This window comes from Talaromyces proteolyticus (assembly GCF_021365285.1).
Source record: "Talaromyces proteolyticus strain PMI_201 chromosome Unknown BGW36scaffold_7, whole genome shotgun sequence".
Lineage (NCBI taxonomy): Eukaryota > Fungi > Ascomycota > Eurotiomycetes > Eurotiales > Trichocomaceae > Talaromyces > Talaromyces proteolyticus.
Window position 1 is genome coordinate 1385323 of NW_025764283.1, and position 18355 is coordinate 1403677.

At 45.1% G+C, this 18355-nt stretch overlaps 10 protein-coding genes across 10 annotated transcripts; 6 read left to right on the forward strand and 4 right to left on the reverse strand.

The window, feature by feature from the left end:
* Positions 1-927: 927 nt before the first annotated feature.
* Positions 928-3063, forward strand: BGW36DRAFT_380847 (Metallo-dependent phosphatase-like protein). Its single transcript, XM_046216368.1, has 3 exons — positions 928-1600; positions 1654-1909; positions 1965-3063. The coding sequence occupies exons 1-3, from the start codon at positions 1066-1068 to the stop codon at positions 2614-2616; spliced, it is 1443 nt and encodes a 480-aa protein (XP_046071320.1). The 5' UTR covers positions 928-1065; the 3' UTR covers positions 2617-3063.
* Positions 3064-3246: 183 nt separating this feature from the next.
* On the reverse strand, positions 3247-4899 carry BGW36DRAFT_298558 (ankyrin repeat-containing domain protein; the record flags this gene model as incomplete). Its single annotated transcript, XM_046211441.1, has 1 exon — positions 3247-4899. The coding sequence occupies one exon, from the start codon at positions 4897-4899 to the stop codon at positions 3247-3249; it is 1653 nt and encodes a 550-aa protein (XP_046071321.1).
* Positions 4900-7438: 2539 nt separating this feature from the next.
* Positions 7439-8694, forward strand: BGW36DRAFT_380853 (putative short-chain dehydrogenase). Its single transcript, XM_046216369.1, has 4 exons — positions 7439-7630; positions 7704-8017; positions 8081-8451; positions 8499-8694. The coding sequence occupies exons 1-4, from the start codon at positions 7591-7593 to the stop codon at positions 8533-8535; spliced, it is 762 nt and encodes a 253-aa protein (XP_046071322.1). The 5' UTR covers positions 7439-7590; the 3' UTR covers positions 8536-8694.
* BGW36DRAFT_380854 (uncharacterized protein) lies at positions 8536-9534 on the forward strand. Its single transcript, XM_046216370.1, has 2 exons — positions 8536-9237; positions 9298-9534. Exon 1 carries the CDS (start codon positions 8949-8951, stop codon positions 9171-9173), a length of 225 nt encoding a protein of 74 aa, XP_046071323.1. The 5' UTR covers positions 8536-8948; the 3' UTR covers positions 9174-9237; positions 9298-9534.
* Positions 9447-9611, forward strand: BGW36DRAFT_266909 (uncharacterized protein; the record flags this gene model as incomplete). The annotated part of the gene is made up of 1 exon (XM_046210130.1): positions 9447-9611. A coding segment is annotated over one exon (165 nt), but the record flags the coding sequence as incomplete, so codon positions are not given.
* Positions 9612-10532: 921 nt separating this feature from the next.
* BGW36DRAFT_380858 (uncharacterized protein) lies at positions 10533-11733 on the forward strand. Its single transcript, XM_046216371.1, has 5 exons — positions 10533-10811; positions 10838-10911; positions 10965-10993; positions 11041-11255; positions 11316-11733. The coding sequence occupies exons 1-5, from the start codon at positions 10704-10706 to the stop codon at positions 11418-11420; spliced, it is 531 nt and encodes a 176-aa protein (XP_046071325.1). The 5' UTR covers positions 10533-10703; the 3' UTR covers positions 11421-11733.
* A 385-nt stretch (positions 11734-12118) lies between these two features.
* Positions 12119-12849, reverse strand: BGW36DRAFT_380860 (uncharacterized protein). The gene is made up of 2 exons (XM_046216372.1): positions 12627-12849; positions 12119-12573 (listed from the first exon to the last, which is right to left on the reverse strand). Exons 1-2 carry the CDS (start codon positions 12818-12820, stop codon positions 12372-12374), a joined length of 396 nt encoding a protein of 131 aa, XP_046071326.1. The 5' UTR covers positions 12821-12849; the 3' UTR covers positions 12119-12371.
* Positions 12850-14156: 1307 nt separating this feature from the next.
* BGW36DRAFT_380866 (putative zinc-binding oxidoreductase ToxD) lies at positions 14157-15824 on the reverse strand. The gene is made up of 4 exons (XM_046216373.1): positions 15453-15824; positions 15064-15343; positions 14926-15010; positions 14157-14859 (listed from the first exon to the last, which is right to left on the reverse strand). Exons 1-4 carry the CDS (start codon positions 15724-15726, stop codon positions 14410-14412), a joined length of 1089 nt encoding a protein of 362 aa, XP_046071327.1. The 5' UTR covers positions 15727-15824; the 3' UTR covers positions 14157-14409.
* A 318-nt stretch (positions 15825-16142) lies between these two features.
* BGW36DRAFT_462267 (uncharacterized protein) lies at positions 16143-17185 on the forward strand (the record flags this gene model as incomplete). Its single annotated transcript, XM_046222161.1, has 4 exons — positions 16143-16461; positions 16532-16557; positions 16658-16982; positions 17042-17185. The coding sequence occupies exons 1-4, from the start codon at positions 16297-16299 to the stop codon at positions 17183-17185; spliced, it is 660 nt and encodes a 219-aa protein (XP_046071328.1). The 5' UTR covers positions 16143-16296.
* A 614-nt stretch (positions 17186-17799) lies between these two features.
* Positions 17800-18224, reverse strand: BGW36DRAFT_186102 (uncharacterized protein). The gene has a single exon (XM_046209754.1). The coding sequence runs from the start codon at positions 18138-18140 to the stop codon at positions 17886-17888; it is 255 nt and encodes an 84-aa protein (XP_046071329.1). The 5' UTR covers positions 18141-18224; the 3' UTR covers positions 17800-17885.
* Between the last annotated feature and the right edge of the window lie 131 nt (positions 18225-18355).

Consider the following 18355-nt stretch of genomic DNA (forward strand, 5'->3'; position numbering starts at 1 on the left):
TTGGGAAGCGTAGAGCCAAGACACCATAATCTTCTCCAAGGACGGTGTAAGATGTGCGTAAAATGCCAAAGTTTCGGGTATATCCACCCTCAATGTCCTTCCAATAGCTACGTATGCAGCACCTGCGGATCAAAATTTTTCTCGCGGAATCGAATTCTTGAAATTCCACGCCCAAATACGACCGGATTCGGCTAATAATCAGTTCAACACAAATTAACTCTGAGTAATGAGCTCAAATTTGTGCGATTTGAGCAAAGCAATGGCCCCGGGTGAGGGAATAACGCCTCCCGAGACTGAAAAGTCGAGCGCGTAGGCCTGAGCTGGGCAGGCCGTGCCGAGTTCGGATAACATGAGAATTGCACGACTGGGCGTGTCCGGCGCGCAATCGGGAGCGAGAGAGGTGACGTTATGAGCGCGGCCGATTTTTGTGTTGTTTTGATTTGCTTGTTCATATTATTTGCATGGTTTGCACTAGTTAGCGTACTTTACCTTCCCGTCGCTGTGCTCCATGCCCTGCGGATTAGGGCACAACCCTACAGAGCGGCGACAGTATGCAAGCTAGCTGAGACAGGCAAATGAAAGCTACTACTATAATAAGATATTAGAGACGGCGCAAGGGCTTTTGGATACGAGTTCAGGGGAGATTGCAGCCGACGAGATGTAGCACGTGGCCACGGGCCTACGTGTGAGGGGATTGGCTCTTGTGGGGATGGGGGAAACTACTGTGAATTTGAAAGATACCGAGTCATGCAGTGAATTAATGGTCAATTAAAGTTACGTCTGACTGATAGAACCGAGATCTTGAGGATTTCCAGAAGCAGCCGAAAGCTTCCTAGCCCTGGCCGGCACGTGCCGGAGGGTGGCACCATGGTTGGTCAAACTAAGCCACTCTGCAGTGAGCCGCTGCTTCTGGAAGGCGTCTGAGCCCTCAGGTACATGTCGACTATCCTGTAACATGTAATTAGTAGTTGTATATCTATCTTCGTCGCGCCGCCCTGTCCGGCCCTCCAGGCGTGAATGAATTCCTATCCCACTCTAGTCGCTCTTTTCTGATTCCCATCCCCCATGTTGTTCCAGCTCAGCGCTGCCACGGCCTTGGCCTTCGCCACAGCCGCGCAGGCTGCCCCCGAGAACCTCGGTCAATGCACTGGCGGCATTTTTCCCACCCAGATTCGTCTCGCCTATGCCGGCGACCACGGCATGGCAGTCAGCTGGAACACCAAGCTGCAGCTCACCCACCCGACAGTATACTTCGGCAAGGATCAGCGCCTCAACCGCGTCGCCCAGTCGGATGTGTCGACCACTTATCCCAGCTCGTCCACGTACAACAACCATGTCGTCCTCACTGGCCTTGAGCCCAACACCGCATACTTCTATAAGCCCAACTGCGGCAATGTGACCTACACCTTCACAACCGCGCGCCGCCCTGGCCAGAAGACCGAGTTCAGCTTCGCCATGGTCGGCGACATGGGCACCTTTGGCCCCGATGGTCTCAGCACCACCGTCGGGAAAGGCGCTGCCAACCCGCTCAAACCAGGCGATTTGACGACGGTGCAGTCGCTGGCCGCTCGCCAGGGTAGCTACGACTTCGTCTGGCACGGTATGCACGCTAGTGTCATCTGTGATGCGTTCACTAGCTAACGTGCTTCCCAGTTGGTGATCTTGCTTACGCCGACGCCTGGATCAAGGAGGAGAAGGGCGGCTATGTCTCCCCGTACAACCTCACCGACAACGGTGCCGAGTACGACCGCATCCTCAATGACTTCTACGACGAGATCGAGGAGCTCTCTAGTGGTAAGCCCTACATGGTCGGTCCCGGAAACCACGAGGCCAACTGCGACAACGGCAGTGACCTGAGCGTCTGTGTACCTGGCCAGCTCAACTTCACTGGCTACCGCCAGCACTGGAAGTACGTATCTCTTGCTAGACACGAGACGTGTATTCGAGACTGACCTTCCATCCAGCATGCCTTCTGCTGAATCTGGTGGCCTCGAGAACTTCTGGTACTCCTTCGACCATGGCATGGTGCACTTCGTCATGTTTAATACTGAGACTGACTTCCCCAACGCTCCGGATGAGCCTGGCGGCGAGGGCGCCGAGAATGCTGGCCCCTTTGCACCGACCGGAGCCCAGCTCGCCTGGCTAAAGAAGGACCTCGCCGCCGTCGACCGCAAGAAGACTCCCTGGGTTGTTGCCGCTGGTCACCGTCCCTGGTACGTTAGCACGACGGTTTGCACTGAGTGCCAGGCCGCTTTCGAGCCCATCCTGATCGAGTACGGCGTCGACCTAGTGCTCCACGGCCACAAACACTTTTACGAGCGCCACGCCGCCGTTGCCAACAACGTCACTCAGGAGATTACCAACAACCCCACAGCTCCCTGGTATGTGGTCAATGGTGCTGGTGGACACTATGACGGTCTCGACACCCCCAGCGCCCCCTATGTCAGCACTTCTCGCGATGTCATAGTAGCGTACGGCTGGAGCTTGTTCACCGTCCACAACTGCTCCCACTTGACCACTCAGTTCATTGGTAGCGCCAATAATACTATCCTTGACACCGCTACTCTGATCAAAGACCATTGCCACCCTGACGACGGCGATGGATGCCCAGTATAAGGTTAGATTTAAGGGTTAGAGGGGTTGCGGTGGGAAGAGACCGAGCAACTAGTGTGGCTGCTCGTCGCGATACCCGTGGATGTTTTGTGCTTAAATTCTCACTATGTATTCTAATACTGGATGACCATCCATATTGTATATAGTTAATATAGCTTGACGTAAATCGTCGCCGCATCGACTATCTACGGAATAGTGTCAGGTGTGAGTTCCGCCGCGCCATTAGTTGGTAGCTTGTGGCATGTCTAGATTTGTATGTCGCAATAAAGGTATCGTCCTGGGAAACATTGATCGCAGCGATCAATTATATAGTTTCTTTAGTTCTCATCTCATGGCTTGGAAGTACTCGTATCATAACTCTAGTGTTATAATCTAAGGCATGTGTGCATTCTGGTTATATGTGGAAGATTGTTCTATCGTACATGAGAGGGACCTAGGGCTCATATATATAGCCAAAAGTATACAAAGAACATCTATCTATAGCCTAAAGGGTTTCACTATGGTGAAAGCCCTTTGATCATGACATCTAGTTCTTAATTCAACCTAGAGCTCAAATATCTAAAGACATCAGGATAGAGAATTTCCAGCTTTCGAGCTCTCACTGATACAGTTGGTAATGAATATCATCGGCAATTAGTTAACAATATGACTCAACCGTTCCTGCTCTTCCTTGTGCCACTTGTTTCGCATTTCCTCCAGCAGCTGTTGTGGTGTCTTGCCATCTACATTCTTTTCGTTCATTAAGTTGAGCCCATCACTGGCTTCTTCTAAAACTTTTATCATCTTGTCTTGTGCTCTGATCTTATCATCCAGCAGAATGCCATTCAATTCAATGTACGGTCCATATGTGTAGGGAAATACCTTTCCCTGTGCTGCTTGATGAAGCGGCGTATCCCCTCTCAAATTCTTTACCTTCATGCTGGCGCCACAGCCAAGTAGAGCCCGCACAGCCTCGACTTGACGCAAGTTTATCGCCATTTGGTTGAGTGGAGTATTTCCACGTATATCAACATCATCGATATTGGCACCATGAGCCACCAGGCATTCTATTATCACTGGGTCCATGGCTTCACCAATTGCTGTAAAACCTAACAAATGCAACATATTTTTACCATCTTGGTCACGTATATTTCCATCTGCTCCATACCTGAATAAGGTCTTTAGAATGTCTAAATGCTGGTTAATACGTCCTCTGAAGCTATAGACTGCATACCATAAGGCATTGTATCCTTCATGGTCTTGAGCATTGATTGTGTCTTGATTGATAGATAAGAGTAGATTGATGGTATTGACTGCATGTGTAACAATATCGTTACGAGGAAGCATATAGCAGTACTCTGGACTATGAGCCCCTCTTGCAGCCCAGTGAAGGGGAAGGCGACCGCCGCTATCACTGGATAAGACCATTTCCATAACAGTAGCCTTGTCCCCACGATGATCAAACAGGGCCTGAACACCATCAATATTCGCATGCAGACTTCCAAGATGAAGAGGAGTTACGCCATGCACTTGCTCGTCTTGACCAAAATCGGCCGGCTGTACAATCTTGACATGTGGGTCCGCTCCTTCGGTAATGAGTCGTTTTATTAATCCATAGCTGGCCCTCGAAATGGCCCGACTGAGGACTGTATCTGAAATCTGTTGTTTATTGACAATACACATCATTACATCTTGAGCGGAAGCTCCTCTGTTAAGGAGTTGACTCATAAGCTCTTCAGCACGAGCCTGATGGGCATGGACTGCAAGGTCATCATCTTGTTCAAGGCCGCGCGGCAAATGGGTGAAGGAATCTGCAGCTGAGAGCAGTGGGGTGTCACCGTCCTTACGGTACATAGAATTATCTCTGGCATGGAGGCTTGCCAGTGCAGATTGGGTATCCAAAAGAAACAGCGCAGTCTCGACCCGAGCGTTTAAGCAGGCCACATTAAGCAGGCGAAATTGTCGTTTTTCAAATGGTATCATGTCAGTGTCGTTTAAATGAGCATTATAATGCTTGAGAAGCAGGTCAAGCGCTTCAGTACTCCCAGACTCTGCAGCAACATAAAATGGGTCCCAATGGTGTACCTCAACCTGGCCCAGAGTAGCACGAGCGTTGATATCCAGGTATTGGGCTAATTTAGCCACGTCATTGTATCGCACAATATCATTTAGAAGGCCGCCATAAGGACCTTCATAGAGGACTGCACCGTCATCATCGACAACTCCAACGCTGTAAGAGTCCTCATGAAATTCATGATAGTATTGATATTTTGATGTTAGTAATTTTTCACCAACTTGTGCTGACATAGTGTACGTCCTAGTTCTCTCCGTCTAAGAGGAAGAGATTTTGCGATTGGAAGAAGCCGGCAGATGTCGGGAATAAGAAAACAATGAATAAGAATTATAAATGTTGCCTAGTTAATTTAAATCACGGCCACTTAAATAGAAAAGTCTAGGGTCCAGCGCACAGACCAGTCTTAGAAACATAGAGTTAATGGATATTACTGTGCAAGAAATACTCTTGTTTTAGGTGTATTTGAATTATAAGAATAATACGCATCTCTTATATGTGTAAATTTAATCATAGTGCTATATCAAATTCGTACGTACTATGGTTGACCCCATTGATTTTGTTAGTGCTTTTTTGTCAGCCAGCTAGTGCGATAATAACGCGCCATGGAACGGTATGTCAAAACCATGGTTTTGACGCGTTATTTTTCTCTGCAATTTCCGAGAATTTGTCATTATTTGGGTAATTATTAGCGATCAACTCCACTAGTAAATTGGGTATAAATTAGGTCTAGTTTCCAGTTATTCAAAATTCAGGCTTCTTCCCCCTTGCAATATTAGAACACACTAATACTGCACTAAAATTCCTTGCACTATAATCGGCCAACATTTTTTTAATCTTATGCTATGTGGGGATTATGTAAATTTGCGTCTTGATGTTTGGCCAATCTTTAGTGTCTGGTTTGCTTTATAATGGGGAGACTTGACCTTACAGATCAGTGAAAGCCGCATATTAACTATTATGGCAAAGTTGTGAGGCCCATCGTACTAACAAAATCACCGGGGTCAATCATAGTAATCCACACCAGAGTTGCCCACCTAACCGAATGGGGGTGCTCTTCGATTGCGAAGAGGACTAAGGGCTTTCGCTATAGATAGATGCTCTTCATCAATGTTCTTTGTATAGCTTCGACTATATATTAGAGCGGTCGCGATCAAAGCGCTTTCACCATAGTGAAACCTTTCAGGCTATAAATAGATGTTCTTTGTATACCTTTGGCTATATATTAGAGCCCTAGGTCCCTCTCATGTATTGATAGAACAATCTTCTACATATAACCAGAATGCACACATGCCTTAGATTATAACAGCTAGCCAATCTTATCTTAAAATGGCAGTAGTTCAAGCAAGCACTATATTTGATATATCTGATTAGAATATTATAAAAACATTAAAAGTAAGAGATAGTTTCATATAAAGTATAAAGAATGCGGCGCTATCTTGACTAGAAAGAGGGTTTTTGTCGGAGTTTGAAAAACATATGTTCAAATCGACTCACAGTCTTTGCTCTCAGCTACCGAGCAAGATGATGGGTCTTTTCAGGAGAAACCTACACAGAAATCTACACTCTGTCGACTCGTCATCTACCTGTGTAGTATACTATGTCTCTTCATTATCTCCTCTGCAATTCTGGGTATTCTAGCCCTCATGTACCGTCCATCAGATCAGGCTTGTGCAATTCAATTGAGCATATATTGCAAGTTCCTTATTAAGGAGATAAAGATTACCATAGTTGGAGACCCTTCTCACAAAATGATCAGCACCGGCTCTCGAGGCCATGGAGTATAAGGAAATGGAGATCCCAAATCCTTTCGCTCACGAAACAATTTACCGTGGCCCCCAACACCCAAGCTAGAGAGAGCCTGGAGAAGTTTATGGGCGTGTTAATCAACATCACATTTCTTTGCTCAAGTCATTGTACTGATCATGGTTTCGCAGACGGAGGTGTGCGAATCCCCGGAGACAAACTACCAGCACTAAACAGAACCACCGACCTAGGTGAAGGTCGATTCCTCCGACCTGTCAACGACACAGAAGGCGGCTACCACAGCTTACTCGAGGTCTTCCACCAGCTTCATTACCTCGTAAGTTCATCAGCATACCTTGATACCTTGCGACTTTTCCAGAATCAAGCATTTTCTTACACCTAGGCGAAGAATCTAATTTGCCAATACACCAGGAGGGACTATTACAATCGCCACCCAGAAATCGTTCGGATGCCAGACGACATGCGCGACACTGATTTCGGTGCCCGTATGCACGTTGACCACTGTATCGAGACCTTACGAATAGTCTTGACGTGTCATGGTGATGTAACGCCGCAAGTGGTCATGGACGATCCAAAATCACCAATCGGGATTAGGGCGGACTTCAGTCCATTAAGGAAGTGTAGGAACTTTGACAGGATAAAGGAGTGGGCGACAGATATTATGTTGGGGGCGGACTTGGAGATACTTTGAGCCCGAGAAAGTAAATGCACATCACCGGTGAATCTCATGCATAGCTTATACGGTGGGCTATTTGCGTCGGCGTAAGAGAAAATAGATCTCAAATGAAAGTGGTCCATTGGGGGCTTGTGCGGTTGGTGTCAGTCCGTGAGGATTCTTGGCAAATTCTTATTATCACCTATTATGGCTAACCTTTATTACAATTTCTAAAATTACTATACCTCCTAATGGCTCGCTCACTTGATTGGCCCCTTCCTTGCAGGGTCTACGTAGTAGCTCGAAAAATAATAATTAACTAAGGGGTACCTAGTTTCTAATTCTGTACTGTCATCATAATTACTGCTCGCTCTCCTCCCTCTCGACAACTCCCATCAATTGATTTTCTCGTCACGAAGAAATATACAGCGTTGATTTCTATATACAACCCGAGTATATCACATCTATTCTGTTGCATCGTCACTAACAATCCTTGTAGCTAGACATGGCACCCAAAACCATCATCGTCACCGGCGCCTCTCGCGGTACGAGACCTCTTCAACCCTCGACCAAAACCATCCCAACATGATCAAAAACATTGAAACTAACAGGTTCAAGGCCTCGGCCTGACCATCTCAAAATACCTCCTCACAACCACGCCCGCAAACAACCTAGTCATCCTTGCGCGCTCTGCTGAATCGCTGCAAGCCCTCAAGGCCCAGTTCCCGGACAACGTCGAGTACATCGCCGGCGACCTAGCCGACCACTCGCTCGGCGAGAAAGCGGTTGCGCTGGCCAAGTCTCGCTTTGGTCGTTTGGATGGGCTGGTGCTGAACCACGGGGTGCTGGGCCAGGTGTCGACGGTGGCCAAGGCCGAGGTCGAGCAGTGGAAGGCAGGCTTTGAGGTGAATTTTTTCAGTCTGGTGTCGTTTGTAAGTCTACCCGTCTACAAAGTGTACGGAGAGTCAAGGCTATGTTTACAAATCATAATGCAGACAACAGCCGCGCTCCCTGCTCTACGCGAATCAAAAGGAAAAATCATCTTTACATCCTCTGGCGTAGCCATCTCGGCCATCGGCGGCTTTTCTCTGTATGGCGCAACCAAGGCGGCCATGAACCATTTTACGCTGTCGCTGGCCAAAGAGGAGCCCGATGTCACTGCCATCGCGGTGCGGCCGGGCATGGTCGACACGGACATGCAGCGCGAGATCCGGCAGGACCATGTCGACAACATGCCATACGAGGCCATATCAATGTTTATCGAGGCGCACCGCGACGGGAAATTGCGCAAGCCGGAGCAGCCGGGCCATGTCATGGCGAAGCTGGTGCTCGACGCGCCTCATACGTTGAGTGGACGGTTTATCACGTAAGCTGGTTTCATTATGAACCTATAAAATATCTAACGACAGGCAGATGGAACGACAAGGACCTCGGCGCGTTTCAAGAGTAGACCTGTTCACGCATTATTTGAATTCCCACAGTAAACGAGTAACAATATAAAATTATGTGACATCAGCCGAAAGATGAAAAGCAGATACATGGTGTAAGCATTAGACGAGTCTTCATACTTAGTATGGAAATATATGGGATCATCATGCGTCAAGAATAGAAAAACAAATCAGCTTACCTTTTGACACATCAAAAAGCACTGGAGAGAAATCTGAGCGAAATCTAGTCAAGTTATTAGAACTATACACACGCAGTACTCAGACAGTTTTTGCAAGAGGTATCATCAATAGTCCTTTGGCAGGACAGGTAATCACCACGGTTTGTATGATAGGGGCGATACGAATGTTCATCATGATAGAGTAGAGGGGGAGGCATAACAAAGAACTCCAGCAAGATAATATGCTATAAAGATGGATGATTTTATATCGTGAGATCCAGAAGCGAGACCCGAATGTAGCAGAGCTGTTATTGCTACTTGCTTGCTTTGATCATCGAGATATCTGGTATGAATTAGCGAAATCCGGTTCTCATAGACAACATACCCCGCCCTGGTTTGATAAGGCTATATCCAAGCCTCTTGCTTTTAAAATAAGTATGAGGGCTCTTATCGGATTCTCCCTAATTGAGACCAATCAATAAGATGGAAGCTATGCGATGCATCCTGTTGTACAAGACTGGTGTCCCCACATCACTGAAAAAGAACCTGGTGTGAAAGCAATTCAATTAGATGAACTAGCACTAGTATTTGTTGGGTATATGGTACCTAGGACCAGTGGGCAAAATTATTGGGAGCTCCAACGGCGGTTGCTAGCTCATGCAGATTACGCACGTCAGAGGTGGAATAACAACCGACAGACTCATGACATCGCCGTCTGAGGTGCATTTGATGGTTTAGGGAATCTCTACGATGATCAGGGCAAGCTGATGGAGGCGGAGAAGATGTACGAGCGAGCACTAGTAGGCTGCGAGAAGGCACTAGTTCCTCACCACATATCCACCCTTGATACTGTCAACAATCTTAGGAATCTCTACGCTAATCAGGGTAAGCTAAAGGAGGCAGAAAATATGTATAAACAAGCTGAACAGAAACAGCGCTTTATCTGGTCTTAAACGGGGCCAAGATGGATACACACATTATATTTCAATTAGCCCGGTTATGAGCACAGATTCGTGGTCTAAAATATGTTTTTGATCTTGTTCAGCGTGTTGCCTGCTCAGTTGTATTAATTATACAGCATACTTTCACAGACTATAGCATCTTTTCTGAATAAGTATATCAAGTTATATGATTTTCATTCATTTTTGCCACGAGTCAGATTAACTTTTTTATCAGTGTTAGTAAATTAATTGTGCGTTTAACTTTATTCGACCGATTTAAGATTGCTTTGATGCGCTGAACTTTGGGAGCACATGTCGCGCCTAGTTTACTTAAAAACTCTACGTCTATCACAACTCTACCCTCTACAATAGTTCATGACTATCCAGTTCTAGAAGTCATAAAGGAATGCCATACAGTATTACATCTCATCAATTGTTCTAGAAATCCATAAAGGCTTCGCCGGTAGCTACTCGGACCGTTGACTACCGGGGCTGAAGTTAAGCCGAAAATCTCGTTCGCGATAAAGGGTTAGATAGCTTGCTTGACACTCCAGTCCTTATGCGAAACAATATAATTTTACAAAAGGTAAACTAGGAGGACACAAACCGTACATGCAACCGGCAGGGCTTAGGATTCGCAAACTGTTGGTACCACTAATGGCGTAGCATTTAAGTTGGAGCCTAGATCAATGATAACGTTAGGTAGTCCGTACAGTAGGATGAATTATGTTTGAGGATAACACTAAAAATGTGGTAATAAAAATAAGCACTAAATATATAACTAAACCTAAAACAGACCAATTCTCTTTTTATACTGTATAATTTCAGACTAGTGCTGCATTATTATGGGGCAATACAAGTACAAATTTTTAGTACTCTCAAACATAATTCATCCCACTGTAGCAGTCTGCATTATTAGATTGCGGCGCTGCTGCCAGGTGCTACCGTTTGAGAACATTTTTCGAATAAAAGTGAGCTCCCCTCTCCTCATATTTCTAGACCCCAAATTCATTCCACTTCAGGATCGTTTGTTTTACTTAACCAATAAATCTACTCTTACACTTCTAAAGAATGGAGCAGATACGCTTTCTTGCTGTGAATTCTCTTGTTTGGCTTGCTTGGTTTCAGTCCTCATCTCAGCGCTCTACAAGTACAGCTACCTCATTGTCAATCCCAGGAGTAATTCCCGGGGGTCGAATCTAAAGTTCTGCCCTGAATCTCGCGATACAGATCTGTTCCAAATCGAACAACTCATAGTTAATCCAACGCCTCCGCTCGTGTAAGACTCCTACATTTTAAATCACTAGATTCGGCCTGACACTGCCATTTTAGCGAAGAAAATCTTGACATCTACATTTATGGTAAGTTCTACGGAAAGCGTATTAATGAAATCTACTAACTGCCTTAGGAACCTTTCTTTCAGACATCTCAGATCATCCAGTTTGGAATTGGTATGCACGCGAGAACTCAACTGACAACCCAGGGCGGAGTGGCACAGTTCCGTTCTGCGGTATAATGGAAACCATCGAGCAGCCAGATGTAAATCGAGAGAAGGAATGTCCACCTGAGAAAGGATTCGCCTTAATAAGTCTTCATTATTATATACCTTGGTTTGTAGGTGAAGTACGTTAACTATCTATTTTTCCATGTATATATAAATCAACATTGACGTTAACGATATAGGGAAACTTCACTGTGAAATTTGATGCAATGACGAAGGAGGGAGAGAGAATTTATTGTCTAGATGGAGAATTTGAGATGAAGTACCCAGAAGGAAAGTCGGTTTGATAGGATTAGTACGATGGTTTTATCTTCCAACGGATCTAGATTTTTGAGTACTCAAGAATTGTAACCACTCAAACATATCTGATGTTCGATAAAACAAACAAATAAACTAGTAATCTCTTTCCAATGACGTGAGAACCGTATACGGTCCGAAAATACCTGGCGATCCGCCGGTCTTATACAACCAATTCATCAAATACCTATTGCCCATGGGCTGTACTGAATGGGCGGCGCTTTGGGAAGTGGAATGAAATAAAAGCGGCCGCCACATATTTCCTGCATCTCCACCCGTATTATCCTATCAACGCACAAATGATGAATGGCGAGATTAGTCTCAGCCGCAGCCTAGTGTCGGATATCATCATTCCGACACTAGTATAACCCCCATGGTCACGATACACTGAGATGACCCTTGTTAGTTTGGATGAGACGCTTAGTGGTCTTACTGTTCCTATGACAGGGATTAAGAGATCGTGCGGCTAAACCTCGGCTCGAACGGCATGGCTTTACCAATACTATCTAATACATGCATGCAATCACACTTTTATCAGCATCCCTGTCCAATTGCCAGCCCAACTGCATACACCTGCAAGATTTTGTGATTTTTAGCGCTCGGTAGCAGCATCGCAATCTATAAAGCGGATCCGCGCCGGGTTCTTTTCGGCCACAACCATACACTTTCCCGATATCAAGTTTTGACAGGGATTCACACATCGTAACTATATGACTCAACGCAATTGGTAGTTAAACAGGACATTTGAGATACAAATGATACCACTACATCATTTCCAGTGTCTCGGTGGTCGAGCGTCCTTGACGGCTGCTCGAAGGCTCATCCACGCAAATTACAAGGAACCGTCACCGGGGGGATCGAAATCGTGGGGTTTCTTACCACCCTTAGAAAACTGCAGTCTATGTGGGTTTAGCACATTGCATTGGTATTAAGATTAAAGATTAACAAAACCGGAACCAATAATCAACTGTGTACAATACCTGGGAATAAGCATCTGAAAAGAGTTGTCGGCCTATGATAAAAGACACCAATTTCCCATGTGTGATTGAAAAAGGCCCAGTGCTTTTACCCAGCCATGGGATACCCCGTATGCCTTTTCTGACAGATGATCCAATGCCAGAAGAAGGTAAAATACCAGAATAGGTAAAAGTGTCGAACGTGAGTTGATAAGTACTTCAATCGCTGATATTGTATAGCCAGCTATGCCGATGACAATCTCGATGCAACTAATGCTTGTACGAAATGTGAAGTTAAATTCTAGGCAAGATGGTTGAGGCCACCATTTCCTATTGCGGCAAAGAGAGATTGCTGATAAGTTAAGTATCTCAGGATTAAATATTTGTTGAAATTCTATACAACTGACCGATATCCCTAGTGAATATCGCCACATGGGATGATTCTGGGAAAGATAATCTTTAGAACTAATTTCGTTATAATAAACTTTATATTTGCGAAAGCTTCATGTCGATCTATATTAACAGAGGCTTTGACAATATTACCTTTTGGTCATATCATTTATACTAGTCTCATCCATTGTCCCGTGCTACTATCACAATCAAAGGGCTTTCACCATGGTGGAACCATTCAGGCTATAGATAGATGGTCTTTGTATACCTTTGGCTATATATTAGAGCCCTAGGCCCCTCTCATATACTGTTAGAACAATTTTCCATATATAATCAGAATACACACATGCCTTAGATCATTACACTTACCTGATTGTAGAGAACGTCATTCTCTGTATTTTATATATATCAAGTACCCAATTGCTCCAGCAATGGAAATTATTACCCCGAGCACTATCATGCCACAAATGATGTCTGTTAGTCGAATGAGACCTGCGATACGCATATGGCGGTCGTGGTGGACATTGTCGCGGCTGATGAATTGCTGCTCGGTATAGGGTGGCAAGGGGATTGCAGCCTCAAGACTTTGAAAAACAGAAGGCACGCTGAAGAATGGACAATGCGTTCTAATATAATTTAGCTTGACAGGAAGATCTCTAGGAGGCTCTAGGACGGTGAAAAACATGTAATTCGGAATTACTGGATTCATATAGTGACCATTGCCGTCTTATAAACCTACTTGTATATCATGGCCTCAATATTGAGTAAAGCGAAGACTGCTCCGCCACATCTAATATGATACAGGCCTATTGTCTTGACACAGAGCATCGAGTCCAACGTAAGTGCTGGTACAAGGCACTTTCACACGGGCGTAATGAAGTAATAGCAGCCAATATAATAGTTCTAGAGCTGAGGCGGTTGGGCCGGTGATTATTAGTTCGATGAGGACGAACGGTTAATAGTCTCTTCCCCAAGTCAGTTAGAAAAGTAGCCAGGCAGATTCGCCCTCTAGAAAGGCCTAATTGAGGGATGATACATCGCCGAACGAATCGACAGAATGTGATCCCGGGGCCTAGCCAGCTATTCTTTCAATAGTCTCTTAGATGACCAAGGGTAAGAACGCCATGGAAAGCACTGGGCGACACGCTCCGCCACCGAGCAGTTGACCTGCTTGGAGACGGCGGCCCACCTCATGGTGGACCCTCTGCAGCTGAAAGGAACCTGCTCTTGTATGAATATTTCCAACCTGGCAGCCTTGTACAGCCCATCGGGAGCCTCTGCATTTTCCGTTCAGGCCCGTGATGTCTTTGGTGGGACCTAAAGCCAGGAGCATCCCCCTTCTGTCTCCGTGTACGATACTTCAAAATTTCTCAAGAAGAACTCTATTCCAAATTCCTTCATACCAACTTGTTCTATAAACTTTTTAAAATTACTATTTCAGGCAAGGGTTGTGCGAACAAACAGTTTCCCAGCAACCCCTTCCGAACTCGAGGTTAGACATCATCCGCCAATTTCTCGAAGGAGATGAATCGCTCCCCGATCCACCAACTCCGGTAGAACAAGCTCGTAGTCGTGAACATGCTGCAATAAAGGGTAACGTGAACTAATCTATGGAAAAGAAAAAACCATTGCTCTACTGTGGCCACTGGGTTTCCTCCACACGATACAAAAGCTTATATCCACTTATCTTGCCCTCCTTCATGTCCTTCATGCCATCAAGCACACCAAATAGACCACCAGGTCTGACTTCACGTGGATGTTCCGTCCATTTGCCCTCACCCCAAAGCTTCTCCACAACAGGGAAGAACTTCTTCGCAAACTCAAAGTATGTAGGCTGGGCTTCCCAATGCTTGCCCTCAAAAATATATTTCTCGCCAGTGATACCATAGACGAGAAAGAAGATAGATTCAACATCAGAACGAGGCGCGTCGTACTCTCCTAGCAAGTTCACGTAGGTTCCTCCTTTGCTACTAAGTGCTTCGGCACTAATCTTGGCAGAAGACTCTTTACTGACCGTATCCAGAACTTTTATGAGCTTGTCGTCGGTCGCTTTGCGGATGTCTTCTCCCACATTAGGAGAGTTCTAGACTGGAATTAGCAATCTTATACTACGACAGAATTGGAGGGTATAAAGAAAAGAGTATCATACATAGTCAAATACCAAATCGGCGCCACGACCTTTGACAAGGTCAAAATGTTTTGGCGATGCAGTTGTAATAACTGTGTACCCAGCTCTGACTAAATAAGCCTTTAAGATTCGTGCGCGCCAATATTATATAAAACTTACAGTTTCGCAAACTGAATTGCAATGGTTCCAGTAGCAGTTGAGCCTCCGTATATCAAAATAGTCTTGTTATCGTCTTGGCTTGCTTCGGAACTTTGGATGGATTCGAGTCCTGGGAATGGTATTGATAGGAATTTGAACAGTCCAAGTCCCATTGTGCCGATAGCACACGGTACAGATGCGGCTGCCTCCCATGGTACGTTATCAGGAACACATATCACTGTATCGCCTTTGTTTATGATGAATTTTGCGAAAGCTCCTGTCTGTGGTCTAGCATCATTACCTATTCCATTAAATAGATATCAGTATTCTTCGCAATAACCAATGATGTAGAAGACGCTCATACATCCTCAAAAACGAAGCGTCTTGTCTTTAGTAGAAACTCGACTTACCTCCATGAGCAAATCCCGCAACTCTATCACCTATTTTGAATGCTTTCTCAACTTTTGGCCCAATTTCTTCTACTGTTCCTGCCCAATCACATCCTACCAGCGTGCCATCGTCACCTGGTGCATCAAGTGTTGTCCAATCAGTAGGATTTACAGCAACTATAACAACGCGAATGAGTAGATAGTCATCAGGTAAAGTTGGGACGGGGATGCCTTCGAACGCCGCTACACCGGCAGCTTTGCGAATCAGTCCGTAATTGGTTTCACTGATGGCCATAGTACATACTTTGGTTGAGATTACGTTCAAGTAAGTAATTAATTTAAGTTCGACTGTGAGATCGAAGAGGGGTAAAAGTAAGATTAAGTACTTAAAAAATAGAATTGGAATTCATGTTTAATTTGTAAGCACTTCCTGTTGTTCATGTCGTTAACTAGTTCGTTGTACTTACTGCATTAGGTTGCCGAAAGCCGAAGCAAGCCGATCGCCGAGCCTCTCTCAGGTACGGCGAACTATATCGAGTAGGGACAAAAGAGGTTTTACATTGTAATTGTTATTTCCACATCGTAAATTATTTCGCGCCACGCCACAAATTATAATGATTCGCTTGTTACCTTTATGAATTCTGAATGAAGATGTGTGTCAAAATGATTATCATGTAGATGTCCATGGCTAGAGGACCGTGCGTTCATTCAGCAGCCTTTCAGCAACACGTAGCCGTTACCCTCCTTCACGGCCAGATAAACAGTGCTTTGCATTCTCTTGCCCATCATAAACAGTATCACGTTAAGCTTGTCATTATCAGGACATCTATCCTTGACCTATTTTAGCTCCCTGTTGTGGCCCACGATGACCTCTTTGACGCACAACGACTACACAATCGCGTGGATATGCGCCTTGCCACTGGAGGTAGCAGCTGCCCGCGTTATGCTTCATGAAACCCTCAGTCCGCTGCCGAAACCCTCCACCGACCCGAATGCCTACGAGCTTGGCGAATCAAACGGCCACTATATTGTCATTGCCTGCCTACCAATTAGAAAATGAAGATGGTGTTAGGAGACGAGCATCCTGACACTCTAACTAGCATGGCGAACCTGGCATCAACCTTTTGTAATCAGGGTCGATAGAATGAAGCTGAGAAACTAGAGGTGCAAATAATAGAGAAAAGGAAGACAGTTCTGGGAGCTGAGCATCCTAACACTCTAAGCAGTATGGCCAACCTGGTATCAACCTTTTGGAATCAGGGTCGATGGACTGAAGCTGAGAAGCTAGGTGTCCAAGTAATGGAGAAAATGAAGATGGTGTTAGGAGACGAGCATCCTGACACTCTAGCCATCATGGCGAACCTTGCATATACTTTGAAATCTCAAGGAATACTACAGCATGCCTTGACTCTAATGAAAAAATGCTCTAACTTGCGCAACACAGTATTAGGGCCTGGTCACCCGGATTCCATGTCATCCTCTCGAGCTCTCAGTGACTGGATGGATGAGTATAATACATTACTAGACCAAACACCGCTCACTGGGAAAAATGTTCGCAGCCTCTGCAGGAAGGTTTAGCTGGGCCTCCAGCAGCTATGGTGACTTCCCAGTCGGCCCATGAAGAGCATGTCAATCTACCTTATGCTCGAAGACGATCAGCTGCTACATTATTCCTTGGAAATCATCCTCTCATCATAGCTGCCAGAACACCCTCGCCCTTGCCGGACTGCCAAGACTTACAAGATGTGGATTAATTTGGCACCGCCATACTCTTACACCATTCAGCTGGACAAAAATGGGAGTTAAGTCGTAGGAGTAATTTTATCTTAAACTTTCAACACGCGCATGGATTCTGGCATAGAATAGGAATGTAAAATAGTGTAATCACCTAGGTGCAGAGATGAAGTATAATGGAGTTCGTCTAATTAAGGCTGGCTCTTTCAGCTTATATTGCATAGTTATGATCACGAACAACAGCTTCTTTGTTTATACATAGCATGTGATAACAACTAAATTTCCATATGAACAAAACCATGCCTAATTTACCAAAATAGTGATTCTATTACGTCCCATAAGGTCGTAAATTACTCAAAAAGACTAGTCTAAAACAATTACAGATTAAGCTACTGGAGTGGTGCTGAGAAAGAATCCAAGAGTTGCAAACCATGTAAAGCCGCATTGACAAGAAGCTATTCCCGCGTCAGTGATTACTAAGGTGAGGCCACGCTGCGGCCTCGAGGCAAGGAGAGGAGAAATTGGTCTTACATTTGCTACGAATAGCATGGCATACGATACAGTCCGACTACATAATTGAATAGTTGAATAGTTGAGTGTAAAGAATCAGCTCTGATGGTAGGCTAAGTAAAACAACGGTAACAAAAACATAGTTCAACAGGCCACGCCATATCGTCCATGATCGTCATTTGTGCAGAATGGCGAAGAATCGAAAGTTAATCACAAAGTAGAAATGAAAAATATCAGGACAAAAAGGGAAACAGAATAAGAAAAATCTGTGTCGTAGCAATAAGTCTGGTACATGAAAAAAGAGATTTGAGGAAGGGGTATGTATGAAACACAAAAACATATATCAGGCGATACATACAAATTCAGTGGCAAGGATAAAAAGGCAATGTACATCAGGCTCCAAGTAACCTGCTTATCGTGCAAACGTCGTAATGAAAGGCAGATGACAAGAAATGAAGCAAACATGAGAAGCAGAAAAAGGATCTGTCAGTATGACGGAAACTTGTCTCTCTGCCCTTTTAAGCTGGAATCGAAATAATATCGGAGTAGGTGCAATGCTCCTTTTCATGTACATGTGTTGGATCACTTGAGGGTGGTAAGTGGTACAAAAAGATCGGGTGGGAGGTGGCAGTCTTAGAAGCAGTTGAGCGTGCTCTTCTTCTTTTTCCTGTTGATTGCGT